This window comes from Cinclus cinclus, chromosome 5 (genome assembly GCF_963662255.1).
Source record: "Cinclus cinclus chromosome 5, bCinCin1.1, whole genome shotgun sequence".
NCBI classification, from domain to species: Eukaryota; Metazoa; Chordata; class Aves; order Passeriformes; family Cinclidae; genus Cinclus; species Cinclus cinclus.
Window position 1 is genome coordinate 25414906 of NC_085050.1, and position 26580 is coordinate 25441485.

Here is a 26580-nt window from a genome sequence, read left to right on the forward strand (position 1 = left end):
TGTTCATTTAACTTCATAGAGGAAGCAACATATGTCAGAACGAAGAACCTTCAACAAACTTTTCGAAAGCTCCTTTGAGCTTTTTCCTTCCACTGAGGAGTAGCAAATGTTTTGATTAGTTTCCCAAATTTAGCTCCTGTCTTGTAATTCCTTTTCCCTGACTCGAGCTACTTTGTAGTGCAAGTGTTCATCAGCAAAGCTCTCATTGTCCATAGAATATGGTTTCATCACAGACAAAGAATTTCTGCATTTTCAAACCACTTAAAATTGCACAACCTGCTGTGCCAACAGACTTGGTCCATGACTTTCTACTTCAGGTTCTTCTGTCCCCTCGAACTTAACAAACAGACCACAGCTTCAACTCCCAGACAGTCTGCTAACCACTCTGCTGGTTAAGGATATTTTCAGCAGAAGTTTTATCAAATTACTTTCTGAAACCTAACTGCTGACAAAATTCCTTTTGCGGTACCTTAACACACAGCATCCTAGTCAAAATACAAGAAAAGTTGATGAAACTGAGCAGGGAAAAATAAACTCAGTGCAAAATTGGACTTGCAGAGGTTTAGTAAAAATTTCAGAATGAATCCACACTAAACATCTGCATTTTTTAAAGGGATTTAACACATTCTGAAACATACCTATTTTATAAGCACTTCTCTCTTACCTTCTTTAGCGCAAAAGAGAGCCACTTTGCTTCTGCTTTGACACGTCTGTCTAAATATTGAAACAAAACATGGTGGAAATCTCATTAATTGATTAATGTTGGTAATTTGAAAATCAGCATGGGTATTGTATTCATTGCTGTAATCCAGCTGTTAAAAATTTCCTCAAACTGTAAAAAGGAACTCAGGGAGCTTCTTATGCCAGTTCATCCATGGTTTCCAGCATCTGCCTGAAGATAATTCAAAATATTAATTCAGCTTTACACTACATTTCATGAGTAGGTGTTACATATTTTGCAGACTACCTTGCTCCCTGGGCATGGATCCAGCTCTGAGGTCAGCTGGGATGCACAGTCTGTCAAGGTCTTTTTACAGCACCTGAAAAGCACAGATTGCCAGTCTCCTCTTCCTTAAAAAGGACAAGATTTTCTTTGAAATGACTTTGATAACAGATGATCTTTCATGCCTTAGAGTTTGGCTATTTTAAAAGAATACAGGAATTCTGCATAAGTAGGTATTAGGACAACAAAAACTTACCATTTCAATTGAAAATCTTCAGATAAGAGAGGAAAGAATTGATTTTTTTTTTGTCAGGGTAGGATAAATCACAGTTTAATCAGCAAGCACTGTTGCACAACTAGCTGACTGCCTTTTTATTTCCACAATTTTTTCATTCCTACTGTGTAGATGCTTTTCTGAAGCAGATGCAGAGCTACATTGGACTGGATACACAGGTCATTTCTTTGCCAAGTAATTCTTTGCAGATTTTAATCCCAGCAGGTAGGTAGTATCTTTAAAACTGCAACCACCTAAAAAGAGGCTGTGTTTCATGTTAAGTCATAGATACTAACGTGGGCAAAACAACAGTGTCAGCCAGCCCACCAGATTACCTTGCATCTGGAATTTAACCAAACCTTTGTCCCTTACATTGCATATACCTCATTCATACACTGTGCAAATCAGTCCATTTCTCTTCCTGAAAACCCAGTTCATAAAATTATTTGTCTAGAGATAGTAGGGATAGACAACCAATTTCAGGAAATAAAACTTTGCGTACAATTTTGACAGGCAAAGAAAATATACGGAATATAACTGGGACCAGACGTGCTCATGTTTTACACTTGTTTCTTTCACTTACCATATAGCCAGCCCTAAAGAGAAAACTTTAAGCTTTTATGTATGCATTGCCTGCATTGTGCCATTCCCTCCTATCAAAACTTTATGAAATAGTGGTGTATTTGTTACTTTTGGCCAAGTTCCCATTATCCCAGAAGCCTGGAAACCCCTTTAAACATACAGAATACTCCACAGCACAAACATTTTACATGTTGCAGTTGATTTAGATGAATACATCTGGACTGCAGGGCTCAGGAGCACTTTCCAGTCATCTGGATGCCTGATGCAGCCAAAACAAAAAGCCAGCCTCACCCTTTATGCAACCTTCCCCCTTAGCTTCTCACTTCTTGTTATCCATTTTCTGAAATCAGGAGGACTGGAATATCTGTTTCCTACATGTAATTTTCATTTATGCAATAGATTTAACAGTCACCCTCATTACTGATGTTTTCCCTCCTTTAACTCGCACTTTGGGCAAAACTAAACCTTTTGTGACTAGAATTTGTAACTCAGAGGCTCCAGATCCATGACTTTATACGTTTCCTAGCAGACCCCTTTCAAAAATGTCAAAAAGTACCTTGAAATTTCTGCTTTGCACTTTAGTGAATGAACAGAATATGACTGGGATCTGCCTTTGCATCTGGTCACAACCCAAGGTGTTTATTCTTGTATTACTCTGAAGAAAAGTATTTAGATACTGTTAGGCTAGAGGAAAAAGACAGTGAGAAAGGAAAATCAAAGAGTTAAAAAAAACAACTTTCAAGTATCAGGCACCATTCAGTAATGGCCCTTCTAGATGAAGAACTATAAATTAACATAAAGGAGTGGGGACAATACTAATGTAAAACAAAAAAAAGGTAAAAAAATGAGATGTAAGAAAGCAAACTCAGGTCCTTGCAGGCATAATCTTTTTAGTATTCTGTCACTAGGGAAAATTTTGAGTACAAAAAATAATGGAGCTAAGCAAAAGAAAAGCAGATTTCTTCCTCAAGATTTTTGTCTTCGCACATTTTGTATCTCTGCAGCTACCAAAGACAATCTTTTCTTGTGAAACAGAAAGATTTTCTATGGAAGAAGGATGTTTTGAAAGCTCTTGGGCATTTCAAAGAGAATAGGGAAACCATGAATCTGCTTTTTGAAGAATGTAGTTGCCAATGGGGATTAGGTAGCTCTCCCAGTTTTGCCCTGGATTTCTACTGGCTCTTCAAGGTCACACTTTGAATGTCTCAGCCTGGCTTTTTGATCCTGGCTTCTCATTAGTAACTACCTGCTTAGTTGGGTTAATTAAAAGGAATATACCATCATCTGAAGACAGAGCTAAGGAAACCTACTGTAAGTGGATATAACCTCTACTGAACAAGCTGTGGTTGCTCCAAATTAATGAATCCAGACTACATGGGCTGCAGAGGATGGTAAGATGTTGCTGCAGACTTTTCTATATAGTACTTGCTGGACTTTCTTGCTCAGCAGAGATTTAACGAAGCTGTTTGGTCCAGGTGCTTCAAGGGCATCACCTCTGTATCACTCAAATCCCGTTATTCTACCAGAATAGTCCCCTGAGTATTCACAAAATGGTCTCAAAAGAGACTGCAGTGGTTTTAGACACTGAAATAATTGCAGACTGTATCTTAACAACTTACATGAGTACATGCTGGGATTTATACACAGATTTCATGGAAAAAAAAGAGCTTACCAAAGAGTCTGTCATCCTGCACTGATAAGTGACCACCCACAGCAGTGAAAGAGGTATTTTTTTTACCTGGTACTTACCCATTCACTAGAAGTGCATGTAAAGTGGATGCATTCTTATTCTTCCAGTCTGAGTGCAGATTCAACCATTTTTGGTCCTGCATTTGCTCATTCTCTATTACAATTTCTGTTTTGGATGGTCCTCTGAAACAAATGGAAGACATTGACAGTACTTCTGGTAAGTTTCTGTGTTAGAGTTATGAAGGTGAGGAGGCCCTAACATACCTGTTTACTCTATAGATACACATCTGAATGATATGCCAAAGCCACAAGCAGCAGACACAGTTAGGAGAATGAAATCACCCTCAAGAAGCCAGGCCAGCCAACACAGGACTGCCATGTTCTATTTCCCAACAAGAAGCAGAATTGGAATCAGGAACAGCAAGAACCTTCTGGTGGGATTTACTGTAATACACACATCAATACTGTTTCAACAGTTTCTTGGCCTCCCAAAATGAAAAAAAAAAAAAAAAAAAAAAAAAAAGAAAAAAAAATAGATATTCATATGTAAAAGAGGTAACAGAAAAAATATTTTCTTGAATTCCTATCATTGGAAATCCATTAAAATTTATCAGTAAAGAGCAGTCTAGGTCTTGTTAATAAGACTTGAGAGTATCTGTAAGTCCAAGCTGCCTGCTCTGCAAAACAGAACAAAGCACTGATGACTATGTCAAACCCATTCTTCTGCAGCAACCTAACAAGTACATGAGGGTTAGAATGGTTCACCAGGAGATATTTTCATATATCCACTTTCTCAGTCTTGCCTTTCTCTTGCCTGATAGACTCGAGAAATTGTTATTTTATTAAACCTTGCCTGCCAAATGGAAAAAAATAGAACATTTCCAAATTACTTTATTTGTCATACAGCTTTTGAGCACAGAATCATTCATGACTAGCCATCAATCCCTGCCAGTGACAAGGACTTTCATGCAGTACTCTCCCAAACACCGGTCAAAGGCCAAATTCTATATCCTAATTCATGGAAAAGGGGATGAGAGAATTTCAGTAAAACTGTGAAGTGTCCTTAAATTGGCCTCTGAACCCAATCGCTCATGACAGTACCTGGCAATGTCAGCCCAGATATTAGTTTGTCTTTAAGTCCAATTCTCAATACTGACTACATTTCTTTTTTAAAAAATCTTTACAAAACACCAATATTATTTACCTACTTGATTGCATAAACTAACAGAAATCAAAGAATTTTATTATATGATAAACTTGTCAGTGTAACCATATGGAAATATTTTCAACACAGCTGGCAGAATAAACCAAACTTTGAGGTCACAGCCCTGGACCCTGCCTGTTACATGACTTATTTTCCAGAACCTTCTCTGGGCATATTAAGCAAATATCATTCCATGATCTACTAACCAGAATGGGCCAGCATATCTGTGCTGCAAAAGGAGTTTTCTTTCTCTGTGCCTGCTTTTAGCATAGACATAAAGATCTCCTCTCTTCCATATTTCCCACTCTTTTTCCTACCAAACATATGCAAACCTTTTTCTTACAATGACATTCTGTCTTATGGTCTTCTCTGAAAAATGATGTTCACCATTTCGTAACGGCGTACAGTGATACTTTATGAACTCGTAAACAGTGTCCGATCTATAAAATACGTAACTCAAAAATGTGCAAAAAGGTGTGAATACCATTTGATGAATCCAAATCCATATTATACCATATACCTGATAGTTTTGATGAAACCTGCTGTTCTGAATTACAGATTACAGTGATGCTACAATCAGAATTAAGGAGATATGTACTTCTAAATCAAGGTAACAACCTACAAAACACACCTGCATGAAATTTTATAATTATTTTACTTAGCAGAAGTAAGATCCTACCTATACCTTTTATCTTTGGTGGTCACAGATTGATATGAAACACTCAAAACCAGGATACCTCAATTTATAGCTTTAGAATGGCTTCTATAAACATTTATGTCCTGCCCCCTTGATGCTACTTATGAAAGATTTTCTTTTACATAGGCAAGGGCCACCACTTGTTTTCTTTAATCTATTTCATGAGAAATAGAATGAAGGGGAACAAAGAGCCTCATTTCTAGATGAAGAAAGCTGGAGACAATGGTTAGCATTTGTGTGGAGACCAGAGCACTCAGAATTGCAGGATAATGTGAGAACATGAGCTAAAAATCTTAGGAGTAAAGATTCAGGCTGGGGAGAGTTTCTAAGTATGAGACTTTCAGAGAGGCTGCTGGACCAGAAGTACACATTACACCAGGGGCTGTAAATCACTCAGAGAAAAGGAGGGAGGTGGAGCAATGGGTACTCATCTAAGCCAGCCCGTTCTTGTGCTCCAGAAACACAGCAGGCAGCAGGTTCTACTTGGTCCCTCTTGGAGCTGTAGCACACATTTTCTTTTGGGTTTCTAAGACAACAAGATTATATTGCTAATTACTTCTAGACATCGAGCTACATCTTCAAGTTCAAACCAAAATTATTACCTGTACTGGCAAAAAACAAAATTGAAACAGTATTTGTTGACCTAAACCATACATACTGGAAGACAGTGTGCAGTTTGGAGGTTTAAGATGATATTTAGAACCTGGAAAGGATCATGCAAATGGATTTCAAATTTTTGAGGGGCCCCTAGCACTGACTTAGAGTGAGGGGTTGAGGGTACTGAACTTCCTTACTCTTGTGAAGAGGAAGCTATGGGACAATTCAGTAGCAACCTGCAACTACTTGCAGAGGAGTTAAAACATTACTGAGACAAATTTTTCTCAATAGTGCTGCAGGGTAAAACATGGGGATATGGCCTAGACCTACAGCTCTGGAGACTCACAGCACATGAAAAGGAAATACTTTTTCATTAGGAATGTGAAGCAGCCCTGGAACAGAGAGCCCTATCCATCAAAATTGTCAAGACTTGGCTAAACAGAGCAGTGTTTGACCTGATCCCATTTGGCAACAGGTCTGCTTCAAGTGGCAGAAGGACTACGTGTTCTCCAGATGCTTGTTACAGTGAGGATTTTATGATTCTTTTGCACAGCACAAACACACTGTAGTGACCAGAGCCTATGATAAAGAGCTGGATCTCAAAGAATGCCAACAGTTACTAGAACAGACTTTCCACACACTGGACCATATTTTAACATTACAGAACAGTCACTGAATCACAGAATCACAGAAATAATTAGGTTTGAAAGAGCTCCAAGATCATCAAGTCTAACCAATAGCTGTATGTAGATATCTCAAATATCTACATTACTTCAGGAAGTTTAATGATATCTGCAAATTTAAGGCATTCATACCATCGTAACAATAAGTCACACCTTTTGAGTGGTGATTATTTGACCAGATGCTTCACCAGCCTTTCAAAATAAATTAATAAATCCTACTTGCACCACATGACTTTATAAGATCTCATAGTGCTATTTGGATGAAATTATTTGCATACTCAAGTATTATTTTAAAACCCATGTGGTTCTAAAATTCAGAACAGACCATAAAATTTTAATTTTCTCATGTGTGTAATATCTGCAGTAAATCCTTATAACCAGAAGATCTATAATAGGCCTTTTAAGCTCAAACTGCTCAAACATAACATTCAGTGAATAAATTTTTGGGTTCCTGTAGTCTCAGCCTATGGGCTTCTCCAAGACTGAAAAGATCCATATTAAAGTAAGTTTACAATAGATGAATGACAAATGGCAATGGTTTATGACTTTTTTTCTCCTCTTTTCTCCTCATTTGAGGTGACAGAAATACCAAGTTTAGTGGTATAAGACAAGTGTGACTTTCACACAAGTTTTCATTAGGTACTCTGCACTGCTTTCAACAATGAAATGGGATTCAGACCTATGAAAAAAGTCCTCCATGAGACTTTCTTTCACTAAGAAGTTAACTCCCAGAAATTCAGCCAAAAAAAAAAAATCTTATGAGGTAACCTGATCCATTCCTCTAATTCAAAATAAGATCAATCATATCTAAATTTTTGTGCCCCCTGTTTGTACATAACTCTAATTATGAAGAATCCTCAGCATTTCCAGTCAATATATTCAAGCAACTTTTAAAATAATGTTTACTCTAAATTTTCCTACTTGTTATTTAAGCTCATTGCTCTGCCTTTTTGTTCCATCAGAAATGGAGAGCAGTTTATTCCTAACCATCTGCATATTTAAAGGCTCCTATAACCCCTCCCCCTAACTGACCAAGCAGAGTTTCCAACATTTCTTCACAGACCATGCTTTCTAGGTCTCTGGTCATTTCTGTTCACCAATTCTCATTTAGTCCAAATCTAACACAAACTGAACACCACAAAGTGATTACATGTAAACATTCTCAGTTAATTTCAGGTCATTTCACCAGCCTGTAAAAAAAAAATTAAATTCTAATTCTGTCATTCAAAATGCTTTCAGATTCTCCCAGCTTGATGCTGAATGAGAAATTATCAGGCCTGCTCTCCACTCTATCATCTGAATGATTCACAGCATCACTGTATCCTCCCAGACATAACGGCATGTGTCTAGCCCCCCACCAATACATCTTTATGGTTTGACAATGAATCATCAACATTCCCATATAATTTCATCTCTGTTCATAGCTCCTCACTTATTTCAAGTCATTTCACATAGTGTGACACTTAAAAGTACATTACATCTACAGTTTTTTTCCACAGTGTCTCTGGTATTTCAAGGAATAAATAAAGGGACTCTGATATGATTTGTTACTGATAAATATATTCTGTCTGTCATTAAGACACTATAATTCTGTAATTTCTTGGTAATTCAAGCTAGGCAAGTAGTTTGTAAATCTTCACATCTCATTCTTTTATCGTTTTTATGAAAGATGGCTAACCAGTTTCCTCCATTCTCTACAACTTCTCAAACCTATGGCTACCACTACTGTCAGTCATAATGGAGACCCACCAGAGCCATAAATATTAAATGCTCTTAGATGATTTCCACAAAAGTACCTACTTTGAAGAGCAGCGTTACCATTAATTACACATTCATTTCTTACTCTAACCCTCCTTCTTAAGTCTTTGCTATCCTAATAACATAATAAGACTTGCTAAGGTTTCTTTGTGATTTTGTTTTGGGGTTTTTGGTTTGTTTGGGTTTTTTTAATCCCCCCTGTATAACATTCCTAGGTTTTCTCCAGACACTTACGGCTCTACACCAGTTCTTGTAGGTTTAATCTACATGTTCACTCTCTAGAATTTCACTTTCTAGTTCAGGTCACCCTATAGCTTGTGCCTTAGCCAAGTTAGTCTTGATCCTTCACAGAGAGATTTCTGCTAGATCTAATGAACATCGCAGGGTACATAAAATTCTAACATATCTAACTCCTTTAATCTAAAAGTTTCCTTTAAAATAAATCAATTAAAAGATATTTAATAAATTTAAAAATTTTTAATCAATTTAATTGATTAAAAAATTTGATCAATTAAAATATTTAATAACCTGTAAAATCAGTTACTTGTAAAATCAGGCAAAACATTTCAATTTGCAGTAGCACTTAAGTTGGAATTTCTAACTGAAATTTTACTAATAATTCAATTTCAACTTAAAAATTAGAATATTCCTTTAATAAATGTAATTTCAAGCTATGGATTCGCTCATGTGTGTTTAAGAGAGGAACTTTTAGAATTAGGAGAGAAAAAGAGAACTCAGTTTGTGTTCTACATTAGAAATGTGCTCTCAGTGGGGAAAAGTAACGTTTCATTAGATGAGCTGCGCAATGGAAATATTAAATAAAATTTTTTCAGAGCATTCTAGTCTGATACCTGCTAATCACTGTGCACAACAGTCAAAGTCTACAGTGAAAAATAAGCATTATGACTTGTATACTAAATTACAATGAAAAACAAAGAAAACAAACTGGAAGGCAGGGACTAATTTTAGGTTATGAAGTTCATCATTCTGTTTGTAACATATTTGAGATATTTCTGTACAGCAATGTTTTCAATACCTTATTCTCCCTATTCCATTCAGAAAAGCTCATTCAAATGTATTAAATTGCATGTTTAGAATAAAGTATAATCCATAAACTGGATTAGTTCTTGTTTCCAAGTAACAGTGACACACATCAGTTTAGTTTCTCTAATTCCATTCTTGTAGGCCTCATGTGACAGCAGGTTTGAGAAAGGAAGCCTTGAGTTAGACCAGAAGGCAATGGATTCCATGCATATGGGCACTAATTTAAAACAAATTAGGCCTATTTCAGAGCTGGAACAGCATCTGTTTCCTGTATGTACATATTGGTTTAAAATGTTTCCTGTCTTGAGCAGAATTCTTTAAAGCCACAGCTATGCCATAGAATATGGAGTAAAAGATCAAAATCTTGATTTTAACAGCATTAAAATCAGAGATATCTGAAATTTTAAAGTGAAAACATATTGAAACATAGAAAATAAATTTAAAAGTTTTCACTGCATTGATAGAAGAAATAAACACATATGATTAAATTATTCTTAATATTTTTTTTTGTAAACACTGTGATACTTTCAGGTTTCAAAATCCCTCAGTCCTATCTCCTAGCTGATAAACTAGTCAAACCTATGAAGAATGAGTTAACTCATAACTATACTGAAAAAAAAGAAAAAAAAAAAAAAAGCTTGCTTGCTTTATCTCTGCAAGCTGGTTTTAGCTGGTATTGAGTTAATTTTCTTCACAGCTAGTATGGGGTTGTGTTTCATATTTGTGCTGAAAACAGTGTTGATAATAGAGGGCTGTTTTCGTTCCTGCTTACCCAGAGTCAAAACCTTTTGTGCTTCTCACCCCACCCAAGCAGCGATGGGGCTGGGGATGCACAAGGATTCAGCAGCGGCCACAGCCAGGACAGGTGACCCCACCTCTCCAAAGGGAAATTCCACATCACACGGCTCAGTATGCAAAGTGGGAGGAAGGAGAAGGAAGCTGGGGGGAGATGTTTGGAGTGATGGCATTTGTCTTCCCAAGTCACAGGTGAAGGTGAAAACCCCATTTTCCTGGAGATGGTTTAAGAGCTGCCTGCCCATGGGAAGTGGTGAATGAATGCCTTGTTTTGCTGTGCTTGCGTGCATGGCTTCTGCTTTACCTATTAAACCCTCTTTATCTCAACTCATGAGCCTCCTTATTTCTACTCCTCTGGATTGTCTTCCCCCTCCCACCAGGAGGAGTGAGCAAGCTGCTGTGCAGGGCTGAGCTGCTGGCTGGCATTAAACCACAACACTCTGTTCTCCGAGTCTGTAAATTATAGGTTTCATAAAGATACTTCCATAAAATACCATTTTGCATCTAAACTTAAAAGACCAATTGAGACCATCTAGAGTTAAAGCTTCAAATAAAATCTAGATTTTCTTAGCTGGACTTCCAGCTTTAATTAATTTTCTTAAATTCAAATTAAATGTAAAGTCCTTCATTTAAAGTCAATTAGCTTTTAATTTTAAAAATACAAAGGATGTATTTCAGAGAAAAATGTTTTAAAACAAAATTTTAGTTGTTTAATTTCAATGATTTGAAACAAATAAGTTGATTTTTCAACCTTTTTTCCACTGTAATGAAACTATTCACTGAATTTGAACAAAATTCACTTGTTTCTTTGTTCGACATCACCCTTTACAGAACTATTATTCACTAAGAAATCTTCCCATAGTGTAATTCATGCTTGTTTTTCCAAGACATGCAACACGTTTATTCTTTTATTACTAATTTCTCATTCTCTCATCTCTAAAAGAACTTAAGAGCCATAGTCTTACAGGCAATTTTAAATTTTTTAGTTTACTTTTTACATCTAAAGCGAATGCTGACATCATTTCATGAGCTAAGGTTACCTTGGAAAGGATGCCTGTCTATTTAATGATACAGGGTTTATATGCAGAGGACATCTTTCATTAGGATACTTGGTAAGAGCTGAGGAGAGGGTGTGGAGGTCAAATAAGACTTTCCTGAATTACTCAGCACCAAGAGCAAAGCTGAAGGCAGACCTATCTGCCTGGAAGCTTGTCTGATAAAAGACACTGAGTTTCTTGCAGTCCTTGCCCCTCTCAAGGTCTTTAGTCATGTCAGTAAATTATAGAATAGGTTTCTCAGAGTCCCATCCAACCTGACCTTGAATATTTCCAGGAATGGGATGGGTACTATTCCTCTGGGTAACGTGTTCCAGTGTTTCACCATCCTCATTGTGAAAAGTTTATTCCTTATGTCTAGTCTAAATCTACACTATAACAGTTTCAATTGATAAGTAGAAAAAAAAAACAAACAACAAAACACTTCAACTTGCAGATTTCAGAATAAATTTTCAGTGCGGAGAGACTCAATATCTGTTTAATGTTAAATGGAGTAAATTTGAATCTGGAAGTCCCTGCATTAAAAAAAAAAAGCAAACAGGGGGCAGTAGGTTTATAATGTACAAGTCACGGCATAAAATAGTTTGAAAAAGGATTTGTGATCATTCATTAGAATAAGAACGTTTCCTTGTTTGGTAGTATTCATGTACTTTCTTTTAGTCAAGCACAGAATGGTTGGGCTGGGAAGGGACCTCTGAAGGTCAAGTATGGCCATCTATGGCCAAATACCCAGAAGCACATACAGACATCTCCAAGGATGTTTGAGATAAAAAATTATTAATAAGAATTATCATTTCACTATTTAAAAAAATCCAATCATGGAACTAGAAAGTGTTATATGAGGGGACTGACAACACGCTTAATGACTATTTGAGGAAATTATCACAATTTTTCAGGAATTATAAGGTTGCAATTTCTTCAAAAACAGCTTTATCCAAATAATTATATTTTAAACTACATATGTATATGAAAGATGGGACATAATCTATAAGATATTTAGCACAACTCTAATACACTGAATAAAGTCTATATATTTTAACCTTGGTTAATTATTGCTCCAATTTACTAGAACACCCTTCTACATCTACCACAGCTCTATTTTCAATAAATGTCATTAATGAGTTATTAGATGCCATTCTTAAAAAATTAAATAAAATGTGAAAAATTTGCTGTCTTTCTACATCATCTACAGGGTTAATAGAACACTGTGGCCATGGAAAACATGAATAGATTCAAGGTAGGTTAAGAGTATATTGCATTATATTGAATGGGTCTAGAAATCTAGATTGAATTAATGAGTTCAAACACTTCCTCTGTGGCATGGAATTTGTTTCACTAAATGTCATGTTTATTCTTGGAGAAAATGAAGTTTCATTTCAGAAGTTCAAATTTATTACATGGATGTGACAGAAATATTCTGGGTATTGTTTCTGTAATGATCTCTAAGCAAATAAAACATTAAGCTGACCTTCCATTATTCGTCTTGCAGAAATAGTTATAGAGTAATAAAAAAACCCAATTAGATCACATAAAAACAAGATATTGTTCATCCAGCAGCTTGACTGCTCAGATGTCAAATATTCAAGATCTTTATACCAAAGACATTGAGTGAAAAAGTACCAGGAAAGACAAAAGGCCAGGCAGCAACAACAGACTTGCCCATCCCTTTCATAAATACAGGCACAGCAGATGCTACAACAGAGGAAACAAAAGAAAAGGAGCTGCTGGTTTCTGTGGACCACCAGTGACGCAGCCTCCAAGAAAAGGAGCAGCACTCACAGAAAGAGATAACAGTAGATTTTTAAAAACAAGTAAATTGGAAGACAGCTGTGATTTCACACTTCTACTAGACCGGAATAAGCAGGTGAAGTAAAATTCCCCTGTGCTCTGCTGAGTACAAGCTCCTGAATATTTTCGCAGAATGACAGAACAACACTACAGCCTTTATCAAATTTCAGAGCTGAGCAGACCATGCTTTTATGATCACCATTTCATCAACAAAGAATGTGGACTTCCAAGTATATGAAAGTGGGTTTCTTCAACTGAACATCATAACAAAATGCATTCTTCCAACATCATGCTCTGAACCTCCACAGCACGCCCACCCTCAGCAGCATAGTCTCTAGCACACATCAGGACAGATGTAACACTGACTGCTGTTCTGTTCTCTGCCTGTCTTAACAGAAAAACTAACTGCCAGAGAAAAACTAAGTGCATCTAAATTTACTGTAATGAAATTTAAGACTCAGTCAGAAGTCTCTGAATAAATGTATATGTCCCGACACAAAGAGGCAGTCAGATTAGGCAACATGATAGTCCCATCTGGTTGTAAACTGTGAAACCTAGGACTTGAGCATTCCCATTATGCTCTTAACATTACAAACAAACAAATTTAACATTTTTTGTACTTGAGGAAAGCATAAGAACTGCTAAGAATGCATATTGCATAACTTGAGCACCAGCCATCATTTGTCCAAAGCCTTTCAGACAATGCTTGGAACTTGCAGCTTTATGTGATGTTGCATTGTGCATCACACAACACGTTCCATGAGCTCTGCTATGAAAAACTGGAAAACCACACTGTCTGTGGAATTGGAACTAGCAAACAGCCAGTAAAATTGTTTGCATTTAGTGAAATGGCAGAATAGAATTAACTTTCATGTTGCTTCAGACTCAAGGTTTAAACATTCCAGACAGACTGCTATTCTGTAAAATGTGTTACCACTATCCATTAAATTAATCTAACTTTTAACCACTATCATTTAATTATCTTCATTTGTTTTTTTCAGATTAATTTGGCCTAAACTATTAAAATATATATTATTTTTAAATAACTAAAATATCCAAAAGCTGTTAGAAAGATGTTGCCTTTGTATTTTAAACATTACCACATTATATAGCAATTGGGAGTTTTTATTTGGCAAAGCACCAGACAATTATGAAAAATAGTTTGCAGAGCATTACAGAAAACAAAAATTCCAAATGCCTGATCTAAGGCATTCATAAGTCTTCAATTTGATATCTCAAATACATTATTTTTCTCAAAGAATAAACAAGAGAGCTATTAAAACAAAATCAAGGGTTGCTGTAAGTAATTATTAAATAAATCTGCACACACACACAAAACTGGGTGGTTCTGCATTGTGCTCTAATGTAGACAGAATTTGTATATTCACAGCTTTAATTTTCTGAAGGAGGAAAATTAAGTTGTTCCCATTGGGAATACTTGCAGAAAAGCACTGCATAAAACATTATATATATATATATTTAATGTAAAAAGGAGAAGTTCTATCATTATTTGAGTTAGGTGCAATATACAGTCTAATTTACCTGCATCCTCAATGGTGAGTAGAAAGAGCTTGTTAAAAAAGCCAATGCTCAGCTCACATTCAGCCATTCTTGTTATAAATCAATTAAATAACATATACAGGACATAAATGCCAAGAGATGAAGTTCAGATCAGATTTCACAGTGGCATGAAATTACAGTTATTCAGTCTTCCATTTCACCATATAGAAAACATTACCCTCTGTGACATTTTCACTGAATGCCTATGCAATGTCAACAAAAGAATTAAATAACTATACTCATTTTACTCCTTTTGGAAATCAGTTCTGGTAACACATTATAATCTTTGTTTTTCTTATGGCTTTTCACAGCTAATTTACTGTCTTTTTTTGGCAGTGCCACTCCACAAAAACTTGGAGAATAGCTAAGAAAATCAGGCTTCAGGTGATTGACAGAATCAGGCATTAAGAAAGGAAAGACAAACACTAGTCTGGTTTCCTGAAGTACTGCAAGAAGGAATTAGAAATTAGTATTGGAGTCAAACCGAAGTTAACTTCAGTCAAACTGAAGACTTCAGATTTCAATTTCCCACTGCCCTTGACACAATTACCGGTCACTACTAAAAAGATCTTGTAGAAAAATTGATTTGTAGAATGTGTCAATCTGTTAGAAAATGGACCACTGAGATTTAAGAATAATTTTTGTCTCTAACGTTTCCTAAAAGTGTAGGATCGGTAAGACTTGTTAGCAAGCATCAGTGAAGAAGCAGGAAGGTGTAGGTTTCTACTCATGCTGATTTCAGCCTTGAAAAAAGGCTGAAAAAAGGAGGGAATCACAGGTGTTGTTATAGTTTAATACCTTTCCATTTTCCCAGCAGCAAGCATTATGGGGAGGAGAAGCAAATTTTATGTTAGGACCAATGGCAAGGTGAACATGAGCCAGCAGTGCCCTGACAGCCAGGAGAGCCAACCCATCACCATCCTGGCAAGAGAAGGGATTGTCCTCCTCTGCTCTGCACTGGGGCAGCCTCACCTTGAATATTGTGTGCAGTTTTGGGTGCCACAGTACAAGAAAGACATTAAACTATTAGACAGCATCCAAAAGATGGCCATAAGGATGGCGAAGGGACTGGAAGGGAGGCTGTATGAGGGGTGTCTGAGGTCACTTGTTTACCTCAGGAGGGTAAGCAGAAGGGCAGACACTGATCTCTTCAATCCTGTGCCCAGCAACAGGACTCAAGGGAATGGTATGAAGCATCAGGGGAGGTTTAGGTTAGGTAACAGGGAAAGGTTTTTCACCCAGAGAAGTTTGGGCACTGGAACAGGCTCCCCAGTGTAGTGGTCAGAGCAGCAAGCCTGTCTGAGCACAAGAAGCATTTGGAGAATGCTCTCAGGCACAGGGTGTGATTGCTGGGGTGCCCTGTGTAGGGCCAGGAGTTGGACTCAATGATACTGATGGGTCCCTTCCAGCTCAGTATATTCTATGATTCTATAAAGCTTTATTAGGATGCTATATAAAGCTAAAGCATAAAGATAAAGCAAATATTATTTAGATACACTAAACTAGGTAGAGGAGTATAAAATTGTTGTGTGTTAGAATGGCAGGCAGTCATTTACAGGTGGTGTTCAATTCAGGACATCTGTTAGAATGGATGTCAAGTATTCCTGCAGTGCAGTACTGTAGAGAGTACTTGAAGTGCAGACTCCCTAACCCAGGGTCTTTATCCTCCTGTGTACTTTGAGAAAGGTACAAAGAACATGCATGTCAGTATGTGCAGTGGTGAAAAGCTAACAGAAAAAACACTTCTTAATTCAGTTTGGGGAACAGACACTGGCAAAAGATAGCCTTATATACCACCAGATTTGCCTCTTCCTAGTAAGAGACAGCTGTGAACATCAGAGCAGCTGAACTTGTTTGTTATCCAACAATTGCATTTTACATCAATTATTCCACAATTTACTGTGCATGCAATAAGACACTTAGAGGCTATTTCCTTTTCTGAGTTCCACACAGAAACCCTCTCTTTAACAATTTCCTTGTTCAGAGATGCCCAAGTTAAATACATCCACTTGTCTAACTTATAGTATTTATTGCAGAATGCAAATAAAGGAAGATGGTATTTTCTGTATTTCCTACGTTTGCTTTAATTCTTTAGGAAGAAACAGAGTATTACATTGCCAAACAATTCTGAGCCCCAGCAATAACTATAAGTTCAAGTACTGAGACCTGGCAAAACGCCATTATCTTTTCAAAATATTCTTTTAATAGCAATCATGCAATTTTTATAAAGTGGTGAAAGTGTCTAGAGCTTCGTGAAAGTCTGTTCCTGCCATAGTTCACAAAATTTTGTTACCTCTTTTCTCCGTGAACCCTTTCCACACTAGGTCTAACACTGCAGTGATCAATGATAGTTCACATCTAACTCCAGCACTCCAATTGTCCTAAGAAATTCATCAAAGCTACAAACTACTGACCTTACCCTAAACCCATCTGATTGCAGGCCAGTTGGCTTAAGTTTTCTTGCCACTCATCAGCACAAACATGGTTATCAGCAGCTGACCTGTGAACAGTCAGGAGCATCAAGGAATTTGTGTTGTTAGACAGTGTAACTGCAAAGAAAAAAAGGAAGAAAACTTCAGTATTATTTCAAATAGCTTTATAGATGGAAAATTGAAAACATACAACTACATTCAAGATTCTTCCAAGTTGCTGGCACATTTCCTACCTTTGCATACTGAATAGCTATGCAATTTAAAACCAAGGCAAGTGTAGTTATCAGAACCTTGCTAAGAGTGAACAGCATGAGACACTGAACAGCGAAGGCATCAAGAGGGTAAGAATAAACCCAAATACTTCTAATTCCCCAGCACATATTCACATGGGTTGCTGACAGCCTTAATTTTTATAGCCTTAATCTACTTAGATAATCTAGATAGAAAGACCATCATCATTTTTTCTTCTTAATCTGTATATGAAAGTTCAGGAACTGCTTTTATCACGTGCAAAAAAAGATTCTCAAAAGGTCCTTCCAACTTTCAAGATCTTTTTAATCTGTCCTCTATTCACAATACTTTCCACATGACACACATTTGAGCATTTTCTTGCTGTATCACTTTTCTTATCTCTTTGCACACTGAGCTTTTGCTATCTCTTTTGCTCACTTCCTTGCATGCTTTCCCAACCTCACCCCAGTCTTCTGTTTGCTAAAAGAAGGAGCACCTCTCCCCCACAATTAAATCACCAGTGATTACTACCATCACCCAAACACCACTCTGAGGCACTCCACAGCAGAAACTTACCACAGTCCCATTCATCTGAGCTGTCACTACAGTCTGACTGCCCATCACACCAGAGTTCTCGTGGCACACATTCATGGTTGGCACATTCAAGTTCACTCTCTCCACAAAATGCTGCAAAGAAAAAAACATGCTTCCTCCTGAGACAGACATGATTAAAATGAAATTCACATTGAGATAAAAAACTGAGAGGGAGGGGTGAAGATAGGTACAGATCAGATTTATGGAAAAAGTGTAACAGATTTGCAATGAAATTCAGCATGAATGCCACTGATGCAGAAGGTGGTTGGTGCCATAGCAGAGGCAGAGGGCATTGCAATTCAGAGGGAAGGGAGAGTGTCTAGAAATGCAAGATCTGTGATTACTTAGTATCATTTGTGGTCTTGTTATATGAAACCTGCCTAAGCCCCTCAGAAGCTGTAAGAGAAAATATTGCTCCGTGCTTTTAGCTAACTGATTCAAATTTGTTTCGTTCATGATGGTTTTAGAAAAGATTACAATGAATATCTATTTCCTCTCATCCACAGCAATTACATATTAATTTTTTAATTTGCCTTTGCTTTTGAAAATTGTAAATTTATATCTCCACTTTAAAGGCAGAGAACTGCTGTACTGATAGACATGGTATCCTTACATATGGATTTCCAGAGTCTGTTCAGTGTGGGAATCAAGAGTTTCCCTTTGCAAATGACTTTTAGTTTTCCCCCAGCAACCTCCCTTCCAAAAGGCAGGTGTGTAGAAGTGCAGTACCTTCCTCACTAACATACTTCCAGCTTCTATAAACCCCATCATTCAGGAATTCTGAGACCTGGGGAAGGGCAGAGAGGGAGTGGATGCATGGAAGGGAGCTGCATTCAGCTGAGCCCACGTTTGGCTGATGTACAGCATTTACACTGCCATACAATCCAAGCATTTATTTGCAACACTAGTACAAAAAGTGCACTCCACAGTGAAAACCATACAGATTGAGCAGGCAGTGCTGTCTACCCCTGATCTTTTTGGCTCTGGAATAAAGCACGCAAAACCAGAAAAAGCACTTTAACTCCACCTTCCCAAGAGAGCATAATTCAAAAATTGGAAGCCTTCAGCTGCGAAATCTTTGCTGCCATTTTAGAATATTCAAGCCCCAACTCAAAAGCAAAGAGGAAATATGCTCTGGTAATTACAAACTAGCTTAACCTCAGCCCTTTGGTAATCTTTTCTCTGTCATGATCTTAATGTGTGATCACGAGTAAATCACTTTAATTCCACCTCCACTCTTTAGATTACAGCACAGAGTTTAGAAATTAAATGGCATAATCTTTACAATGAAAAGCAGATTAAGAAATGCTTTGTGAGCTTCAGCTTCCCAAAAAAAACCAAAGTTTCATCTAGCAATACATGCAGGCTGCTGTTCATTTTGGCAAACATATTCATAGGCTTCACTCAGCACATAAAATGTGCCTACTGTGCCATTCTGCTCCAACCAATAGAACTCCAGAAACTCAGGAGCAACTTCTTTTAAATCACAAAATTATATCCAAACATTCCAGCAAGAATGAAAAAATACCAGGTTTACTCAGAGAATGAAATTTTTTAGTTTTCAACCAACTTTACCAACCAACAATCCCCCCTTTCTTGTGCAGCCTTTCTTTCAGTATGTCTTTTCTACTTCCTTGTCCTGGGAGCATGTCCACGTATCAGGTTTTCTCAAGAGAAGAGAATTCAGAGTACAACAAAATATAAATGAAAGTGAAGCTAACATCTCAGGGCGCTCACTCCCCAGCTCAGTATGCAGGATGGGAGCCTGCAAAGCAGCTGCTGTTGGCAGATGTTCCACCACTTCTCATCCCATTCTCAGATGGAAACAGGAAACAGAACTGAGGGCAGCCCCCTGCCAGCACTTGGAACAGACTTACACTGTGCACACGGACAGCGTGCCCATGCCACCGGTCTACTGTAACACATTTGGTGTCTGGATTGTTATTATAGTTTGGACTGGAGAAGAAATCTGTGGAGCCAGGTAAGGAAACAGAAACTAAGAAATGTCAATCAGGAAAGAAATGAAACAAGGAAGAGAGACATATGACATTTACCTACCAACAGATCAGAAGTAAAATCAAGTAGAAATCAAGGAAAAAAATGAGCAGTGAGCAGCTATGACCTATGCTGGTATGGAATGAAGTTGAAGAAACTTGGGAAAAGAAGTCAAAAATATACATGGAATAAAAGTACACAGGCACAAGAACAAGGACGGAGAAAGAGAAAAGGGAAAAAAAAAGGACAGAAGATGAGAATGACCAAACAGACAGCAAGGATCCAAGGATGTGAACAACAAAGGACACAAGATGAGGAAAGGGAGAAATTGGTGCCATAGACAAATTGAAAAGGGAACTGAGGGAATGACTAAGTCTTTCTGCCTATAGAAAGCATAAGGCATTTTTACTTTGATTTATTTTGCACCCCAACATCCCAAAAATATGATCAGCCTTTTTAGGGAGTAATAAACTGCATGAGTCCTTACAGCAATTCTTTTCATCCATCATGTCAGGGCAGTCTGGGAAACCATCACAGATCATAGTGTGTTTAATGCACAGCTTCTTCAAAGGACACTCCCAAAGACCCCTTTCTCTACAGCCTGGAGGCAGAGAAGCACAGTTCTGAAATACTTGCATGCAATATTGAATCCACCATTATCTTCCTTGCAAGTCTTAAAACACACAAAATATTTCCATTTACAATATAAATTTTAGAAGGCACCAAGAATAGTTACTAATGAAGAAATTGAAATATGATTGGCAGAGTGTACACTTGATAAATGTATCTACATTGTGAATGTATCTACGCATGTTAAACTTCATAATACTTCAGTGCTATTTAAATAATAATTGTATTATGTTTACATATTATACATATCTATAATGATTTGGGTATTAGCTCAATTAGTTCAAAACCCATACGCCACTATTCTTGAAATACATTTACTAGTAATATAAGAACTTTTCTAATCTTGAAGTCTGTAGAAATTCCTTGATCTTCCAAAACCAAATCCTATAAAAGCATGGAATCTCCATGAAACACTGTAGAAATACATACTTTTTTTTTTTTCTGGCAGTGCTGATGCAGAATCTAACACAGAATCACAATGAAAGATAGAAAGAGAAGTAATACAAAACTATGTCCAAGTGCTTTGATAGTAAAGCACTGATCCTGTTGGCCACCTAGAGGAAATTGAGAATAGCCCAAGCTATATTTTAGAAAATAGTTTTCTCTTGTTTTAGTCCACTTTTTATTTCCATCATCTAATAAAGTATTTTATTGTGATACCAGTTTAAATACTCTGACATACTAATGTCCTGCATGTCTGACACTCTGGTTTTATAGGAAGCCATAAAAATTATGTGTCCTGACTAAACCAGATTATTTGATTGCCTTCTTTGGCCTGTTCTACAGATGATACTTTTCATTTTAATCTAAGGGCAAATTCAATTGATAGCCCTGATGTTCATATATGCAAATAGTTCAGGTATAAATTTAAAATTGGGATTTAAAGCAGCACCTCTCTTTGCCTGGACCTGAAACTGTGTATCAGCAGTAAATTAGTAAGCAAATATATTGTTTCCAAGAAGTCTTAATTCAGAAGTACGTATTTTACAACTATGAACCAGATAATCCGTACTGGATTACTGGAAAAATCTATTCAGGTTTTAACTGCACCTGGATGTGTGGGGTGCTTGATTTTGTTTAGATGTGAAAAAAACATGTAAATAAATGTTAAAGCCCAGAGAAATAAATAGCCTTAACCTTTGAAACTAATTCCTCATGACCAAATAACTTTCTTGGGTATCACCAATTTCCAGGTCTCCTTCTTGACAATATATGTGATAACTATTAATGAAAAATTAACAGACACCAAACAAAATCTCTACTCATATCAAACAAAGAATGCCATGTTAAGATCTTGATATGAATATAAAATTTAAAAAGCTTAAACCCCCCTGTAATTTATGAAACTTTCAATTTTTAGCAGTGTTTACAATTGATTAAATACTTGTTTGCCCTTCTTCTTCATCACACATTAAGACGTTACACTGTGAAGTGTACCAGGACTCTGCAAAACTAATCACCTAAACAAATACAGAGACAATTCCCTCTGAAAAATTCACTACTTACTGACTTCAGTGTTCAAATACACATGTTGGTAGAGATCATCTACCATTTGGAATATTTATATTTCATCTATAATTATTTTTGTGACGTGCACTTCTAATTAAATGTAAGGGAAGTGAAAACAGAGTTAGGAAACCTTATCTATATGTACATTGCCACCATTTCAAAAATACATTTTGACAAGATGTATGGTTTCATATACGGTCTTACCTTCATTCTTCTTCACAATATGAAGGCAGTTACCAGTGGCTATCCATATATACATTTCCCACACAATTATCATTAAATCATTAATGTCAAGACCACCATATTTTTCTCTCACCTAAAACACTACAGGTTGAAAACCAGATTGCAGAAAAACAGTGAAAGACAGTATTGGTTATGAATGTTATGTCCTCAATTTCTTTAATAGGTGTAGAACACTCTTCTGCTCCCTGCCAGAGGCATTGTTCAGCAGCCAGCAATTTAATGCATTAAATTACAACCAACTATATTTAATATCACAAACTCTTGTGACATCTTTCATAATAATGTTTTTTTTTAATTACCTTCTCTACATTTTAATGCACTCAGAAGTCTCACTTCCAGTAATCTCAGTCAAATTTTCCCTCCAAATCCCAGTGTAAATGGCACTGAAGTCCCAGGATTTCACTGCAATTGCATGGCTGTGATGTCCTCCCACAAAGACCATATGTCTGTGTGGCAGGGATTGCTAACAGGAGGCAATGGGTGCTGAATACAGCTCTGCTCTGCATGGGGAGAGTACACCTCAGTCCCTTTGGATGGCTCTAACTTACATTTTTTGGCCAGAGTAGCCTAAGCATGAGAAAGCTGTAGCTAGTCTTTTTCAGCCTCCTTCTCCCTGCACTGTAAAGCTGTTCCACGTCTGTAATTTAAAGCACTTCAAGGGCTTCAAATTAAACATTCAGTGTTTTTTAATGTTAGAAAACCAATTTAAAAGGATAAAGCTAATAAAATTTGAGCTACCCATTTACACATGGAAAGATAATCAAGATTTTGTCCTGCACACATGGAATATGAATAAGTTGGAGACATTTACTTTTGGAGCTCTACAAGGACTTTTTGTTCTTCAGTAACCGTATAAGCCCTGGTCAACGTAATGTCACTCTGACAGTGGTAATTTCCTAGCTGATACAGTCTTCTGTATTTATAGAAACTGATAAGAATTCTGCTGATTGCTTGTGACATTCTGTCTAGACTTTAGAGAAAGAGAGAGCCACTTGAGAAATGAATGTTACATATTAGAACAATATTTCATATGTTAATGTCTAGGAGAATACAGTTATCCTAAAAGACACATAACAATTAGTTTTCTAAGGAGTTCAAAATTGGTGGCAACAAAAATATTTGGCAGGAAGGACAATTGAGACAATTGATTCAAACTAAAGGGATGACAAACTCTGAAAGAGTCACAATGATCATCAGTTCTGGCTTTCCTTTATAACCCAAACAAGAGAATGACCTAATATTAAATCATATTTCAGAGAACATATATTTTCTTCTCTTTCTTTTCTTTTTTTACAAGGGTGGGGGAAGGGAAGGAAAGAAAGAGTAGACAGACTACAAGCATGATCTGGAAACTCTCAGAGATTGAGAATACATCAGATATTGGGGATAAATAAATTCTTGGCTACAGCAAACAGTAAAACAATCTGCTTCTTTTAAAAAGAAGCGTTTTATGGGCCTGCCGAGATTGAACCTCAACCTAGCTTTAGCTTTCTGGTGTTGGATTTTATTTTATTGTCTCTGAGAAATTATCTTATTGCCACAGTTTTGTTGTTCACATAAACTGCTTCCCTCTTAACCCATTCTCAGTTTAAAAAACATACACAGGTTGTGCACCTTTACTCTGCTGGAATGTTTTCCTATCCTTTGCTCATTAGCACACCTCTTGTCTAAATCCTTAGTGATGAGCAATTATTCTCTTTGCCCCTAGGGATGCCAAGCCTGCATGCAGACCTCCCTGAAGGCTAGAGCTTAGTTAAGAAATTAAGAAATATTTAGAACTCCCTTCTCCTTCTGAAACTGTCCTGATAGCATGTACAGAGTGACCAAGAGATTTCTTGATTATTTCAGGCTCAATAATCAAGTTACAAGTCAAAAGCATCTACAGTAAAAGTAAACTCATATACATATTGGAGAATAAACCTTGAGGGTTTATGCTTGTGCCCTGAGGTTGACCAATCTGAAAAATACATGCAGAATCCACTTCAGCAACACAATATATCATAATGACATTTTTTGTCTATGCAGCTTAATGAGAACATTATCATGTATAAGTTTAAAACTACATTTACAGATTCAAGATTTAATCTGCCAGGGAGTTACATTTTAGCTCAGTAAAGCCTTTAGCAATATAAAAAGAACTAAACCTACAGAAATGTTTTAGCTTGATTTTTTAGTGAATACTCAAACATCTCAGAGTATGGTTATCAGAATCTAAATGATCAGTTATCACAAATTGTATTCACGTTGATTAAGAAGGATTCTTGCTATAGTATTTTTACTGATAGTGTGTTTAAAAAAACCCCCAACACTTTTAAACATGCAAAAAAGGTGCTTATTCTCTGAACTCTCATACTCCAATTCAATTAACCAAATGAAAGATAAAGCTCGTTTTCTAATGCTGCAGCTACCCTCCATTCCAACCCACTGAATTAATTTACCACAGCTGTCCTCATCACTGTCATCCTCACAGTCAGCTTGACCATCACATCTTCTGGAGGCCAGGACACACCTCCCAGAGCGGCACTTGAAGTGACTGGGTGAGCATTCTGTCAGTGACAACAAACAGGGAGAAGCAGGACTCCATTAGATAAAAGCTTAATCATGACACGGGCACTTATTTATCACTGGGGCTGTTTCAGAAGGGCAAATAACATGGATGGAAAGCTTGTGGGCCTGGAACTGTGTACTGTAATTGCACTGGGAAGGTGGTGGTGCAACATTTTCCAGAGCTTTCCCTCACACGTTGCCCTCTGTCAAATGTCACTGCTTTGCCAAATCACTGGCATACAATGTTTAGACCATGGGTATAAATTTCTGAGCTACTCTTCTCACCATTGTGGTGGTGTGTTATGCATTTAAATAAATATAAGGAATCCCCAGGATAAGAAAAGAAAATAAAAAAAGAGAGATTGAGAATTATGTGTCTATTTCAACTAATAAAACCAGGTATAACTTTCCACTAATTAACCCTTTCACTGCTTCTGCCTGATCTCCCAGTACCATTCTGGGATAAAGTAGTGGAACAGAGCTGACAGATCTTTAAGGAACTCTTTCGCTGAGTGCTAGCAATTTCTCTGGAGCAAGAAATCCAGCAAAGAACCCAAGAGACTGCCATGGCTGAGTAGGGGAACTCAGTTTGGAATAACTTCCACAGTTTAAATAAGTTTAAAGATGAGGTATAAAAAAAAAAAACAAAAAACAAGCACCTGTGACTTTGGGAACCCATTTAAATATTTTATTTACTGTAATGTGTATTGGAGATACCTTCTACATCCTCATCTGGTGTTAGACAAGTTTGGTTGTCCAAGTTCTCATCTGGAAACTGAGTGCAGTCTGTATCTTCTGGCCACTGCAGACCTACAATCCCAAGCACAGCCTCACAGCGTTCCTTAGATTGTACACATAATGTCCTGAGGAGACAAAGCAGAATTGCACCAAGTAACTGAATGAATGGCTTAGAAATTCACAGATACTAGAAGTTTATGCTCCTAGCCAAAGTTAAAGATGAAGATCAACAAAAAAGATCAGTAAAACAGATTTTTAAATATGAAAAAATGCATATATCAAAGAATGCTACGGTCTAAACATTATTTTGAGGTATTGTTGTGCAGTTATGTTATAAATAGCTATGGAATAATAATAACCAAATATAACTGCTTATAAATATGCTCTCCTCTGTAAGAGATGGCAGAGAACATGTTTTAAGAATCACTAACTGCTCTCCTTCAGGGAAAACAAACACATTTAGTACTAGTGAAATGCTACCTCTTCTGGTTATGCTACCTCAGAAATCATGTGGTTTCAGAAGGACAAAATGTTTAAGCCTGCAAACAAAAGGGTGAAGAAATTCCCAGGGATTTCAATAAAATTAAAACTTTAGGGAAAGCAAAGCTCACACCAACCTGGTCTTGAGGCTGTTGTCAGTTAGAGAAACACAATAATTTCTACATCTTCATTTGGTGCTAGACAAGTTTGGCTGGTCAAATCATGAAAAGGCATGAATACAGTCCTTCTGCAGCATTTTTTTAAACTATATAAAAGATGGGACTCACTGCAAAATTTGTTCAATCCATTGAGACTGAAAATCACCCATGGTGTCTCTCAAAATACCCGCTGTCAAATGCTTCAAAATTACTAAGAGAAAAATCCCCTAATGTTTGAAACATTTAGCCACTACTTTTGTTTGGGATTCTAGTAGGTTGAAAAATATTCAACCAGAGGATCTCACTGTTTTGTTGGGGTTTTTTTCAATTTCTTTAATGTCACTTTTCATTTGC

General features: G+C 36.9%; 1 protein-coding gene across 1 annotated transcript in view; it reads right to left on the reverse strand.

The window, feature by feature from the left end:
• The window catches only part of CORIN (corin, serine peptidase), a 121405-nt gene that overhangs the window by 6529 nt on the left and 88296 nt on the right, over positions 1 to 26580 (reverse strand). The window contains 7 exon segments of the mRNA XM_062493637.1: positions 665 to 714; positions 3549 to 3671; positions 17089 to 17218; positions 17909 to 18019; positions 20409 to 20522; positions 24742 to 24849; positions 25568 to 25713. Coding sequence (XP_062349621.1) covers positions 665 to 714; positions 3549 to 3671; positions 17089 to 17218; positions 17909 to 18019; positions 20409 to 20522; positions 24742 to 24849; positions 25568 to 25713 — 782 coding nt within the window.